The following is a 14,335-nucleotide window of genomic DNA, read 5'->3' as shown; positions in this document are numbered from 1 at the left end:
CCATGATTAAGTTAGCACCTTGTCTTTGGTGGGTCTGATGATTAACTTGGAGCCCCACTTGTTTAAATTTAAATTCGACAGCATCAAAGGGGGCAACAGTGCAGTCCCACTAAAAGGCAATGGCCACACCAAATTTTGCCCTTGTCTTTATCTTGCCCGTTACCTAACCCGACTTAATGTACATACTAAAACTCTTGTGGATATGACATGATCACTGTATGGAATTGTGCTCCAGTTCATCATCAGCAGTAATGCCCCCAAAAAAAGGGTCATGTGTCATAGACATGTGTTTAAGATCTAAACGTAGGTGAATAGAGTCAAAAGGGAGTCCTCATCTAAGCTAATACAAGATGAATTGCTTGAGACATAGAGACGCGAGAAAATATTACGTGTGACTGTGGTGCCACGTCACTTATGCAATAGTCTACTTACTGTGCGACACGTGTCCATTATATGTTTTTAATTTTTTTTTCTTTTTCCTTTTTCCTTTTTTTTTTTCCTTTCTTCTTCTTCCTTTCACTCCCCCAAGGATGGCAACAACTTAGGCTGCGTTTGGTCGTCCGGATTTCTAAACAGGATAGGACTGGATAGGATAAGATAAGAAATCCTGGGATTTCTTCATATCCTATCCACTGTTTGGTGGACTACGGATTTAAAGTCGGATAGGATAATTTTTTTTTTTTTGCTATTCACGGGTCCGAAGGAGTCGGTGAAGGAAAAAAAGCCAAGAAATTTTTTTGGTGAAAGCGCACAAGGTGTGGGGATGAAGATGACGGCGAGTGGAGCGTAGGGTTTCTGGAAAAATAGGCATTAGAAATCCTATCCGGGTCTATCCCACCTCCCCCCTCGGATTTTTTTATCCGGTCTATATCCGACCTTATCATATCCTGGACCACCACCAAACACAGGATAGGATAAAACACATCTTATCCTGGCTTTTATCCGGTCGACCAAACGCAGCCTTAGACTCGCGGTCAACTCAACCCCGTGAATCGCCTTCCACCACCACCTCACCGCTGTCTCAGCCCTCCGTCCATCATCGCCTCGTGGCCTTCCACCACCGCAACATCATATCCTCACTTCCGCCCTCAACCGCCGATGAGATCTCTGTTTTCCCCAACCCCTCCCCATAGATCTCCACCATTAAAGCCTTTGCTCTTGGCCAATGGCCCCTCGTTTCCGATCTCCACTAGCCTAGCTGCAGCTCGTCCTCACCGTCGTCAAGCTCGAGCTCGGGCTCGGCCGGCGAACTTGAGCCTCGAATTTTGGATCTAACCTTGAGCAAGGCCTAGATTCGGGATTTAGAGCTTAGCTCGACCTCGAATCTGGGTTGATTTGACGTCGGCCAGGGTAGATAGCGGCCATAGCTGGATTTTTAGGTCAACGGCCATTGTATACAGCTAGTAACGAGTTCTCGTGACAAGGATGTGGTGAAAAAGAGACATGGGGATTGGGGCTATCAAGGGCGTGAGGAGAACTGATGGGAGTTGTCCTGTTAGGTCACTGGGATGAGGCGGAGGCGATTGGAAGAGAGAGAGTAGAGCTAGGGCTTCTCAATTGCAAGTCGGGAAGAATAGAGAGAGAGCATAATCGCGAGTCGAGAGAGAGAGAGAGAGGAGCCTGAAGAGTGAAGAGAGGGGAAAAAGACTTTCAAACAGGTGGGTCCACATTGACACGTATCACATGGTGAGTGGACTAGTGCAAAACCGACGTGGCATCACATATATTTTCTCGAGAGAGCTGCGCTCGCTGTCAATTGAAGTCCTTTTTTTTCTGATTTTGTTGAGCCACTGTACTGTTTGACTTGTCAAAGCATCCATTTGCTTACCACTAGGAATGAGGAAGTTCTAGGATTGTATGTATTACTACATTTTGCCATTTCGTTCCTTGACTAACATATGAACGACGCAAATTTGCACTGCCTAACAAGTTACAACAAGGGAACTTCATCAAACACAAGATATGGCATTTTTCAAGCCCCGCCAACACAAGGATTCTACAGCTAAAGTACTTGGTCAATTTGTCTACAAACTTCACTTCGGATCAGGACCATTCGATTGGGTGTGCTGGGCCCAATCGGGCCAACTTCAGACCTAGAGCAACACTTTCCAAGCCCGCCCACGAAACGAATTATCTATAAAACTATGCGTAGAACCTTCGGCTCGGGCGAGCTAGGTCGGCTCTACAAGAGAGCAAACATGGCCGAGCCCGCCCATTTCCAGTTGCTGGCCCAATGCGCAAATAAATTTGCCGGGTCGGCAGTCATCTCAACCCGCCACCGCGGAAGGCCCATGATCAGGTGCGGTTTTGAAACCTCCACAACATGATTTGTGTTGGATCGCCAGATACATAGTCCCTTTTAGTAACTATGAGTTGATGACGAGGATGTTGGTCGGAAAAACATCCTCAGCCCGAGTTCTTCATCAAAGCCTCATAATCAGCGTCGGATGACATTGTTCCAAGTTGTCGATGAATGTCGACCAACTCTTGTACGGTTTCGATTCCCACTACCCGCCTTATCCCAATCAAACTTACTCCAAGAAGGTCCACAATAGAAGGTACGAATTTGTGCAGAAGCAAAAATATCTTCAAGACTTGCACAAGCTTTTGTCTTTTGTTTGGGCAATTGGCAAGTACCATTCCAACCATACAAAATTCAATTCACGAACTTTACCATCCGGGAAATAACTCAGAATATGGAACCGATTCATGATTAGCAGAAGCAAGTGCACCATGATTTCGCGATAAGTACATCAACTGAGAAACCAATGACAATGAAAATGGACAAAATGAAAATCAGTAAGACAGGAACAATTACAAAGCAACTGGCAGAAAGAGTACTTCCCTTTTAAGATAAAAACACATCAAACAAATTGGATCAGACCATATAAACGAATCGAAAACAAGATTTCTTTTTTGTTGCACTTACTGTTCAATTGTATCATCAACTCAAGAAAAAAGAAAAACCATCCAATTCTACCTGACTTTCATTGGCGAAAAGGATGAAACTATCATTCAGCTTATGAGATTAAGCTCATGCCCTTCATCTTTACTGGGGCTCCTACTGCTAGTGGAGGTGACACCAATGCAACAATTAGGAGACGCCTCGCATGCCACCGCCATTGTCGCGGAACTTGCATTTGCAGTCCCCAGACAAAGTGCCTCGGCCAACGGCCCACCCGGCGTTGTTGAACCCATCCATGACTCGCCGGGGCTTATCATCCAGTGCGGTGGCCTCAGATCCCCCGACTTTTCGTGCTCTCGACCCATTAACCCCACACCCATGTCCGTATTCTTGCTGTCTTCTTCTCCAATCCCGCACATCGTCAAACTGAGGGACGAAATGGGCATCTTCTTGCCTGCAGAAACAGAGGGTGCCCTGTTTGAGCTGTCATCTCTGTGTGGGGTTGACCATGCATCGATGAAATGCCTGGTCTCATGCAGTTCATGGGTACTTCCATAATCAGAGTATGAGCCCAGGGGCATATGAGGCTGCTTTAAATGAAATGGGTCGATTCTGTTGCAGTTGGCATGCATAGGTTGTTGCTGGTGGTGATAGTCTTCCTGGTTGGAGATGGTCTCGCCCTTCATGAACCACTCCAAGCCCCTTCACGAGCGTCAATGCCAACCAAAACGAAAACAACTTTAAAAAAAACTTGCAGAAATTTATGCACAAAACAACAAAAGGAAGACAGGGAAAGATGTGCACAACATTCATTGCCCTCTGCATAAGCACGAGGGACGCAATAAATTTTGAATCGATTAAAAAATGCGGGCTTAGGGTTAGAGTTATAGGGGATTTTCTTTTTTAATTTAAAGAAATTCTTCTTTTTGCTCACCTGGGTTGGTCATAGGCTGAGGCCACCGTGGTGGGGAAAAGTGAAGGCGGGTTTGGTGCCAGGTTGAGGAATTGAGGATTTTGGCACGAATTGAGGGATTGAGAGTTTGTGGTGGTAACATTGCTTTTCTTGATGTTGTTGGTGGTGTTCGTGTAATCAGCTTGTAATTCCACAGGCTTTCTTGAACGGGGACGGTTCTTGTGGGAGTGACGCTCACAGTACTTCTGATGAGGAGCCACATCTCTCGAGCACCTCCATTTCTTTCCATCTGTTCTTCTGCACCTCCACGGCTCTGGATCAGAGCCCCCTGAGGAAACCCAGAAAAAGAAACCATCTTTTTGACAATTTTACAGGGAAAAGAAATGAACTTTGACTTAAGTTTGAGCTGTTAACAGTAAAAGACCGGGTATAAAGAAGAGGCCAAAAAAAAAAAAGTTGAAGAGGACAAAGAGATGTTACTGTTGGACTGGTAAGGAAGAACAGTGGGGGGTGATTTGGTTATGGGCAAGAGGAGTTCAGGAGGCACAGGCGCAGAGGTCATCATGTGCTTGAGTATCATGGTCTGTCTCTCCATCTCTTGCCACTGTGCTGCTGTAAATGGCACTCTCGCATTTGCAGATGCTGCCATTTTTCCTGCAACCGAACAATCCCAATTATTCCAAAGGAAAATCAACAAAAGCTACCGAAAAGTCGTGCCTAGTGTCCAGCCATGTCCTCAATTCCCCTTAAAAAACCATTATTTTTATCTGATGATAAAGAAAAAGATCACTGAGAAGTTTTGATAAGGGGAAGAGGAAAAAGGAAGCAACTTTACCTGAGGAGTTAAAGACAGGAGCAGGAGCAGCAGAAGAAGATGAATCAGAGGCAGAGCCAGACGCAAGCAGTGTGGCTGCCGCTGCTTCTTCATCCACACACGCTAAGTGGTGGTTCCTTGCGCCTGAGAAGATGGACCCGCCAACCCCGCCATAATACTCTCCAGCAGCAGCTCCTCTACCAGAGGATGATGGCGACAGCATGTGTTGCTGGTGATAAGGATGGTGATGGTGGTGATGATGAGGAGGCACGGGCATGGACATCATCATCATCGGGGTCGTTTTTTCACGAGAAAAGTCGTCATCCTTCCTGGGTTGCTGCATCCTCAGACCCAGCCCGACATCGCACTCCTCCTCCGAAGCAGGAACCATCATCATCCCACTGTTGCTGCCGTTTCTCGTACCCATGATTGGTTTCTCCTCTTTTTTTCCCTTCTCCGGGTCTCAGCAAAAAGTCGCCTTTCCCATCCACAAAGAAGAACACCGCCCAGAAGAAGAACGAGGGAGAGAAGAGAGTGGGAAAGTCTTGGAGCTGAAGCTACTTCAATTTCGCCCCACCCTCAGCACAAGAAATCAGGAACAAGGCTTCGACGACACTGAATGTCTAGAGCTTCTTCTCTCTCTCTCTCTCTCTCTCTCTCTCTCTCTCAAAAGAAGATGGTGGTGGTGCTGCGGGTGATGATGATAAGAGGGAGAGGGGAAGGGTGGGGTTTAAGCGGTGCCGCCATTTGGAGCCATGAGTTTTTGGTTTTGCTTCCTCAGCTTCCAACATTCGCACCCCTTTAGGAATACAGACAATCTCCCTCTCCCTCTCTCTCTCTCTCTCTCTGGGGAGAGACGCGCGTATACACGTACACCACTTGCCAACTTTTCGTTGCCGTCAAGTCCTAACACTGTTTACTTTGCTGTCCGAAGAGAAGAAGAAGTCTTCGCACTGTTACAGAAAAGGCCGCACTTTTTTCTCTTCTTATCTCTTCTTCCCCCTCAGACGTGTGATTTGTTCGGGGAGGCAAAAGTACGCTTTGGTTCGACCATTCAGTACAGAAGAGTGATCATTGATCAGCTCATTTCGACAAAAAGTAATTAATTTAAAAAAATATTTTCCTTGTTGACGAAAGCATTTGAAAATAAATTGCTACTGATAATAAAGTATTTATTAATTTCAAGCAATCATTTTTAGATTTTTTTTATAAAAAATTATTCGTTTTCTTCGAAACAAACGAAACATTAAAAATGATAACAACATCGATGGCCTTGATTTTTTTATTTATTTAAAATATACTAATCATGGTGTCGTGGCTGATAAATAGTCATGAAGTGTTGCGTTTTCGCCTAAGTAGTAGTCGCTTGAATACAAAAAAGCCCATAATATCACAAGAACAAAATTTTTCTTCAAAGAAGGAATTTGGAAAATGAGAACTTCTTCGGATTGGTATGCGGCTAATAGAGGGTGGCGGTGCCGTTGCCAGCCACCATCGATGGTGGTCGAACACTCATCAAGAGCAAGCAACGGCAACTGCCCGAATTAGCTGAGATAAAAATAATCCTTTGGGCTAAACTTTTCAGTAGTATATCACATAACTTTGTAACTTGGTTTCATGTACCTTGCTATACTCTATTAGTTTGCAAGGGAAAAGAAAATTTAGGATAAGCTTGTCCATCGATTAGTATTTAGTTTCCACAATTTGATTTCTTAAACTTTTCTTATCTTTAGTTTATCTTTAGTCATGGCCCAGGCATAATTTGTGTAACCCAATTTTACGTGCCTATAATTACTCCATTAATTTACAAAATGGGAAAAGAAAAATTCTGGTTAGTCATTAAATTAGTATTCTTTTCGCAACGTGTTTCTCAAATTTCTTTTTTTTTGTGAAAAGTCGGACTTAATTGGCTAGTCGATCCTACGCACAACAAAACATAATATTTTTCCATTTCGAGTGGTTTGTCTTGGGCATAATCATGCGTAGCCAAGCCTTTACATATTCCCCCTATCCAGATCTATACAAAATAATTCTTTCAGGTGCATTTGACCCAAACAAATCCACACGAGCTTATGGCCTATATGTCCACAATCGGGTCTTTTGTTGAGTATTATCAAAAGTGGTGAGAAAATGACATCACCAGTGTTATAACTTTTGTACATCGCTCACTTAAGTGTCATAACTACTTTTTCAATCACTTGAGTGCCATACCTTTTTTTTCGATCACTTGAGTGCTATATAATTTTTCAATCGATTACTTGCCATAATCTTTTAAAAACGTTCACCACAAGTATCATGCCATCTCAGATTTCTGACATTTGAGCGAACGTTTTTTTAAAATTCGTGGCATTAATATGAACTCTTTTTAAAAAATCATAGCACTTGAGTAATTGAAAGAAAAAAAAAAGATACAACCTTCAAGTGAGCACTATACGAAAATTGTGACATTTATGACGTCCTTCTTCCACCTTGAGCACGGCAAGCCGGACACAAGAACGTTGTTTCAAGGACAAAATATAGTCACGAACAATGTTGTTGATTACGCTAATGTCCACGTCTCTTGAATAACTACTAAGGATGATGAGCAACAAACTCATCGACTCTTGCTCCTCCTTTTAAGAAGTGATTATACACCATATTATAAGCAAAAAAAAATAAAAATAAAAACGAGGATAAATCATTTGGGACTGGGAGCAAAAAGTCAAAAGTGCCCCCCCCCCCCCCCCGATTGCGTCCCCCCAAAAGTCCCAAAGCACAAGCATCCTCTGGGAGAAGAAACACACACACAGAACATACATAACCCCATCAAAATTCGATCATCGCGAACTGCTGACTTTCGTCTCCCGATCAAAGCGTTGCATTTTCGTCACGCCCTTCTTTCATAGCTCCTCGTCGACGGCACCTCCGCCGAGAGGCGTCGCTCCGCCGTCCAGCCACCGCCGTTAAGAAGCGGCAGAGGGAGGGAGGGAGGGAGGGAGGGGAGCGCATCGGAAGCCGCGACGGCTTGCGGGGGGGTGGGGGGCCCACATGGGGTTTCGTGTGCCAAAGGTGGGGGGACCAAAATTTTTTTTTTATTTTTTCCTCGGGGGGATATATATGGGGGGTGGGGGGGTCGCATTTGATGTGATGCACTAACTAGAATTTTGATGGCCCCTAGGGGATTTCCAAATTACATAAGATATTCCTATTTCCGTGACATAATTCGATTCCGATTCGGACCCTCCCCCCCGCCCCTCATTTGCTTTCAATGTTCGGAAATTTTTTTTTATTTTTCGTTTGATGAATTGGCGTGCCGCTTTTGGGGAGAGGAGAGGGGGAGGTGGGGTGTGTGATGTCCCGCACATAGTCGCGCCCCTGTTTTGTTTTGGGGGGGGTGGTGGTGGTGGTACGACGTATTTGTCCATGGACGCGATTGAAAGCAAGTGTGGCGCATTGAATTCGTCCGTCGCATTTTATTTTCTTTGGTTAACCACAATTTTGTAACGAGAATGTCCTGTCTGCAGTTGATGGAATTCTGGGTGTCTGCAATCAAATTGGTAGATTCACGGAGAATGAAAAGCAATTACCGAGCACAACAATGCTAGTCCCGCGGATGACCCTTCATTTTTCACATCCAAAGCGAGGTCGGCTCTCCGGTCCCCGCCCTTCGCCGTCTTGTTCTCCCCCCAGCCACTCTCGGCCTTGCCAGGCGGTCCTAGGGGATATGAGCTCGTCGGGCTTCGACGGGCTGGTTTGTGCCTTATACTCACCACGGCAACTCGTCTCTCCACTCATCTTCCTCTCCCTCGGCACATGTGTCATTTCTCGCTGTGAACTGCCGGTTTCCACACCTTGCCTTCATGGAGAGATCCGCTCACGGCCGCGACTCGATCGCATCCGAACGTCTCTATGCGGCGATGTCATCGCAACGCGAGAGCCATCGATGGCATTGGTTGAGAGGACACGAGTCGGGATGATGCGGTCAAGATATCACATTTGGGGTGGTCGAAGAGGAGAGAGAGTTTTAGGGATAGGCCGATTACATAAGTTCAAGGGGTTTAGTATTGATCTTTGGCAAAATGTAATTTCTGTGAGCCTCGTTGTGGACTTGTCATGTCTTTAAATTGGCCACAGCGTAAACATGTGATAGGAAGAAAGGAAGGATTGCCCCATCACAAGCCCTTTGATGAAGTCTCATGTTGTGCAAGTTGATCAAAAACGATTTCTCTTAGAGCTAAGATTTCCTCGATTTACCAAAGGAGGATTGCTCCCTGAGATCTTCACGTGTCATGCCATTACAGACGGTTCTTAAACATATTTGGTTCTCCTCGAGATGCTCTCAGACGAGAGAATATTATAAATTCACGTAAAATCAAGCCCATCTCAACTGTTGGTCACGTTTTTTTTTCCCTTTATCGGATAATAAATCAAATCCCAAACTTATGTTATCCAGCATCACGAAACATGAGGCAGACCATAATGCTTATAGGTATCACTAATGAAGAGATGGTCATTGACCGGTGCATTTGACTTTCTCTTTGAAATCTTGGTCCCCAGGACAAACCAGAGGATTTGGTCCGTTCTTGGTCTGGCTCATATGCACACAAAGCAGCAATGATCATGGGCACCATGCTTTTGGTCACATGTCAGAGACGCTCCTTTTTTTTTTAACTTTGCTTTTCTTCTCAGTAAGAGGTACGCCGAGGACCACCATCCTTATATGCTTGCGACAAGGAATTGGAGTCCACCCTTTCCATTTGCACTGAAAAATCGACGTCCGGAAATTGTTCATTATCTGCATTATCTGACTAAATAGAGCCCATGGACATCACATGTGAGAGGCAGATCTGATCAATGATTGTGCTGGACTGAACTGGTGGGTATGATTTAAGGGTAGAACCGAGGATTGAAAAACTGGATAACCGGTCCGATTTTAGATTTCAAGGTATGCGGGATAAGTTTTAGATTTAAAAAATTGGGGAACCAGTTCCGATGAGTAGTCTGAAACCCGGAACAAATTTTTTGTGTTTTTCTTATTATATGTCTTCGCGCAATCCTGCGGTATTTTACGGCGAGTGTATAATATGGAACCACCGATATGAATTTCCATTTCGGATGATATTCATGACTGCGACTTTTATTTTGATAATGTTTCATATTTTTCGTGTGTCTATATATGAGTTGTGGTCAGTAGATTGTAGCAGCAAATTGTGATTGTTAGGTCGATGAATTACTGCAATCGTTTAATTACGAATACATGTGGAACTTGGGTAGACCCTACAACTTGTGACATGGAAGGTTTCAGATTCCAAAAATTTGGAAACTGGTTCCGATGGATAGGTTCCGAGTGGAACTTGAACCGACCTCGGAACTTCTCACCCTAGTTTACGGTAGGACCCAACGTATTGAGCTCGGTTTTTTTAGCCAATCTGTAGTCCCAAAACCTAATAAATAAATTTGGTCCGGACCAAACTGAACTGGATCGATCGAGGCCATTTTAGGCCAATGCCTTATACCGCTCTTTCGACCCCTTATTGATTTTTTGAATTTCAAGGTCAAATCGCGTGCTTATGTATGGGACCGCCATGCGATCACAGCTCAAATTATTGTATTATTGACGAAAGCTATCGGTGAAAAATCTCAAATTGCGGTAAAGTGACATGAACAATAAAATTCAAATAACTGCATTGAGATGAATAATTTTGACCATAAGTTGATTAGAGTTTTCATTCAGGCGTTTTTAGTTCATAGTGTTGGTTATCCATCTTTAAAAATAACATCTAAGGCCATTTTGGGCTATTTAGGGCTCTGATGCAGCCCGGTATCCTGACCGGTCCAGAATGGCCTTGGTAGCCCAGCCCGACAAAATCTTGATGTGAAAATAAAAATAAAAATTGTTGCTTCTATATACGACTTTTACTATCCAGAATTTCGAAATAAAAATACAATTATTTTGAATGAACAAATTTATGAAAAGAAATGGTTCCGCTTGTAAACATTTGAAGATATTGAAAAGGTGTTTCGAATTAAATAAAAATCAAAGTGCGAGAGTCGTAATATTTAGAAAAGGTAGAATACGATTCACTCGAAACCGGCCCGGGGCGGTGTTTTTTCCCGACGTGCGGGAATGGCGGAGAGGAGCCGGGGTGTGGAGGAGAAGAGGCGGAGAAAAATAGGGTGTCTACGCGATTTCATTTTGGCTATGGTCTTTCAATCCAGATTAAGAAAGAAAAATTGAAGTGTCTGAAGCAAGAATTCGATGAACAAATCATGAGCAACCTAGTGTGAAGAGAAGCAAACCCGACCATTTCTAGGAGAGATCTCTCAGAGATTGCGGGTAACAATGGCTGCTTTGTTGATAGCACATAGCTGTGCTGGTGAACCAATCTCAATTGAAATACGAGACAGCTTCAAGTTGAGTTCAAATTTTCGCCTGAGTGACAACAAAACCGTGACTGCCCGATGCAAGCACTTTTCACGAATCGTCGGGGCTTTGCAAAGTTGATTAACCGAGGACGCATTACCGAGGTTGATTAGTAGGAAATTTCATCGCCGCCCCGAATCTCTTAAAGTCATTGCAGGGAAGCTATAAGATGTGCAAAGGTTTGTTCTGCCACTTGATTGATTAAGCCAATCTTATGTTTGTGCTTTGATTGATTCCTGATCATCTCTTTTGTTCGAGTCCAATTCTGATGTCACTTGTGGAAGGCTATTAATACTATCCTGTTGTTCCATAGCGGATCGAAACCAGATAAGTAGATTTTCTATTTTCCCTTTTTCATTTTCTTATGATCATGGATTGATTGAGCAGCTATGAGAAGGAGAGTAAAGTAGAATCTCTTCTTGATTATAGCATAGAGATCCTGCAAATTCTCATGGAAACACTCACACCTCTACCCTTCTTTGCACTGACACAACATGTTACTTCAACTCTTCCTAGAAGGCAAAGCAAGGTGGGTTTCATTTCAGTGTCCCTAAGCTGCTTTGCCAGAGAAGAAAGCGAGCGCACCGACAAATGGCGCGTTGATATAAGTGGCGGGTTCGGACTGCTGGTAGTTGTTCCTGTCGTCGGCGAAATGATCGTTGCTGTCCGGGCCTCCAATGATGGCCCCGACGAGCACATTCGGGTTGGGCGACCCTGAGTAAAGATACTGGAACCCATCGCTGCACGAGATGCGGCTAGGGTGTGAGCCCACGGAAGGGAGGGACGATCCCCTGTGGTGCACGTGCAGGGGGTACCTGTCACCAAACCCGACCATGTACGAAGTCCTCGCAGGGTTGTCCCCTAGGATGTAGTCCACTTGCTTCCTGGCCTGTGTGATGAGGGTCTCGGCCGTGACGGTGGTGGTCCCACACGAGACGGCGACGCCGTTTGCACTGAGGTACTTGGCGTAGGTCAGGAGGAGTAAGGAAGTGGATGTGACGTACTGGAGGTTGCTCGCGCTCCCCTTGTAGAGAAGTCCTCCTGAAAGAATTGGACAGTCTTGTGAGTTCTTCTTTGTTTGGTGATCAATTCAATGAATCAAATGAATCCTTATTGTGTTGAAACAGCGTGCAGAGGTGAATGCAGAGTCCGGACTAAAAAAGGTTACGAGATAACAACTACGACATAAGCGATTGCGCTGCAGTATGACAAGAAATAGATTAGGCCAATTAACATTCGAGATTGTTGCTTGAATTATCTATATTTTATGGTAATGACTACTCTGTTATGCCTACCGAAAGCACTTTTCGAAACTATTGTCGATCGAGAGCATATGAACGATGGAGGCGGTTCTCGGCTAACCTGGAGTGTACTGAGCCTGGAAGCCAGACGTTCCGGGGATCAGAGAGCATATGTAGTTGTCCGAATGCGCTTTGTACAGTTGAAATTCTTCCGAGTTCTTCTCCAAAAATCCCTGGAGTTTTTAAAACCAACCAAAGTCGTGAGTAGGCCTATTAGACATCATCTGTGATGCCATAGACCAAGAGACGAGACAGAGTCCAATGAAGAAACCTTAGAGAGGAGGATTTTGGTTCCGGCCCTCTTGTCGTCCCAACTGAATGAGTAGTCGTCGTCGTCGGCACCCAAAGTGTGGCCATTGGACTGTATGTATGCCAAGTATGAGCTGTCCTGTGAAGCTCTATGGATCCATGAAGCACCCCACAGCAACTCATCCTGAACATTGGAAAAAAGGAATGAGTTCAAGAGTTCAAATCGACTCTATAATTTCGGACAGAGCCAGGAGGAGATTTTTCAGAGAGGCTTACCTGGTATCCTGAATAAGAGCAATAAAATGGGCAGACAACTGAATTGAGAGAGTCGCTGTAGGAACCTCTGTACTTGTCCGCAAAGTCGAAAACCTGCGCGAAAATGGGAGGCGGTAGGTTTGGGTGAGTCCCATAAAGTGCAAACTAAAGGGCAAAAATTTTAGTACGCGTGAGCATTTGTTTTTACCTTCATAGCGGTTTGAAGCAATCTGCTCGAATAAGAGGGGTCGGAATCTTTGAACACTATTGAAGACGCAGCTAGAGCCGCGGCCGTTTCAGCTGCCACGTCGGATCCTGGGTTTTGAGTTGACACCTTGTAGACGGTCCGTGCAGTGTCCATGTCTTCCGGCCTCTCCCAGCACTTGTGGTCATTGTTAGCATCTCCAACCTGAACCACACAGAACCTTCATGCTTTGTAATTATCTTCATTTAACGTTAGACACGGTATCTCTCGAAGCCAACATTCGCTCAGCACAAATTTACCTCTCCGTTCGGTCAAAGACAAGCCGTTCATGTCGAAACTGCGGTATTTTTAGATTCTACTGAAGTAAGACATATATGATGACCATGCATGGGAACTTCTGTCTCACTATATACGCTCCCACATAATTGCTTTTGTCTCCTTTTCATTTAGAAGCAACAAAACAAACTCACTTTGGATCTGAATTTTCACCCCAACAATCCAATCCTGTTTTTAGCTTCTTCTTTTTTGTCAACTGTAGTTGGAATTTGGTAACTGAAGTTTTGATGCATGTTAATGTATGAAGAGAAAAAGGGAAAAACTAGCTCACTTGGACATATAAGGTTCCTGGAGTAGCAGTTGCTGCTTTCAACAGATAATCGGCACTCCAACGTACTGCGGCTCGGGCGTTCTCGATCTGGCTCGGCATCGAACTGCCAAACTCTATCACGCTCCAAGCGAGCAAGGTGGTGGTGAAGGCCATCGGAAGTCCAAACTTGACGTTGTCTCCAGCATCATAGTACCCTCCTACCAAGTCCACCTGAAAGCCAGAGACAAAAAAAAAAAAACCATAATCATTTCGTGACCGAAAAGCCTCAATCAAAGTGTCACGAATCACAAGAAAGCATCAGATAGTCTCTCAGACATGATATGACGAGCCGTCGGACAATCCGGAGTTGCCCCTCCACGTGAGCCGCTGGGTCGGCGGCAGTTTCCCCGACCGCTGCCCCTCGAAGAAGAGGATCGACTTCTCGAGAGCTTCGGAGTAGTCTTTGGTGGTGAATGCATAGCAAGAGATGCACAGTAATGAGAGCAGAGCTAGGCGCAGTAGTTGCACCAATAGAGAGGCTCTAGTAAAAGAAGCCATTCCCACAACCTTCAAGGCTTTCAAGACTACAAAAAAGGGGTTGTTTTCTTTTTTTGTTTTTGACTATGTTATTGAGGAAGCAGCCCTACAATAACGAGGTTGTGGGGGTATGTGGAAGTTGGAAAGTGGCGATGTAGAGGAGGAGG

At 44.7% G+C, this 14,335-nt stretch overlaps 2 protein-coding genes across 2 annotated transcripts; both read right to left on the bottom strand.

The window, feature by feature from the left end:
- Positions 1-2,781: 2,781 nt before the first annotated feature.
- LOC115675654 (growth-regulating factor 8) lies at positions 2,782-5,478 on the bottom strand. The gene is made up of 4 exons (XM_030598404.2): positions 4,654-5,478; positions 4,299-4,472; positions 3,840-4,146; positions 2,782-3,607 (listed from the first exon to the last, which is right to left on the bottom strand). Exons 1-4 carry the CDS (start codon positions 5,057-5,059, stop codon positions 3,016-3,018), a joined length of 1,479 nt encoding a protein of 492 aa, XP_030454264.1. The 5' UTR covers positions 5,060-5,478; the 3' UTR covers positions 2,782-3,015.
- A 5,959-nt stretch (positions 5,479-11,437) lies between these two features.
- On the bottom strand, positions 11,438-14,335 carry LOC115675399 (endoglucanase 1-like). Its single transcript, XM_030598026.2, has 7 exons — positions 13,968-14,335; positions 13,653-13,862; positions 13,049-13,249; positions 12,862-12,954; positions 12,608-12,769; positions 12,398-12,509; positions 11,438-12,076 (listed from the first exon to the last, which is right to left on the bottom strand). Exons 1-7 carry the CDS (start codon positions 14,187-14,189, stop codon positions 11,586-11,588), a joined length of 1,491 nt encoding a protein of 496 aa, XP_030453886.2. The 5' UTR covers positions 14,190-14,335; the 3' UTR covers positions 11,438-11,585.

The sequence above is a fragment of the Syzygium oleosum genome, unplaced genomic scaffold, assembly GCF_021117445.2.
Source record: "Syzygium oleosum isolate NSW1041296 unplaced genomic scaffold, Sole_v2.1 Sole_v2.15, whole genome shotgun sequence".
NCBI classification, from domain to species: domain Eukaryota; kingdom Viridiplantae; phylum Streptophyta; class Magnoliopsida; order Myrtales; family Myrtaceae; genus Syzygium; species Syzygium oleosum.
Note: the sequence above shows the minus strand (reverse complement) of the source record. Positions and strands in the feature narration are given on the sequence as shown.

What these genes read in the sequence shown, in the direction of transcription:
- LOC115675399 (XM_030598026.2), bottom strand. Translation starts at nt 14,189, where the DNA reads ATGGCTTCTTTTACTAGAGCCTCTCTATTGGTGCAACTACTGCGCCTA. An exon ending in CAGGAACCTTATATGTCCAA is followed by an intron (nt 13,250 to 13,652) that starts GTGAGCTAGTTT and finishes TGTGTGGTTCAG; the next exon opens with GTTGGAGATGCTAACAATGA. An exon ending in GCTCTTATTCAGGATACCAG is followed by an intron (nt 12,770 to 12,861) that starts GTAAGCCTCTCT and finishes TCCAATGTTCAG; the next exon opens with GATGAGTTGCTGTGGGGTGC.
- LOC115675654 (XM_030598404.2), bottom strand. Translation starts at nt 5,059, where the DNA reads ATGGGTACGAGAAACGGCAGCAACAGTGGGATGATGATGGTTCCTGCT. An exon ending in TCTTCCTTACCAGTCCAACA is followed by an intron (nt 4,147 to 4,298) that starts GTAACATCTCTT and finishes GGGTTTCCTCAG; the next exon opens with GGGGCTCTGATCCAGAGCCG. An exon ending in TCAGCCTATGACCAACCCAG is followed by an intron (nt 3,608 to 3,839) that starts GTGAGCAAAAAG and finishes ACGCTCGTGAAG; the next exon opens with GGGCTTGGAGTGGTTCATGA.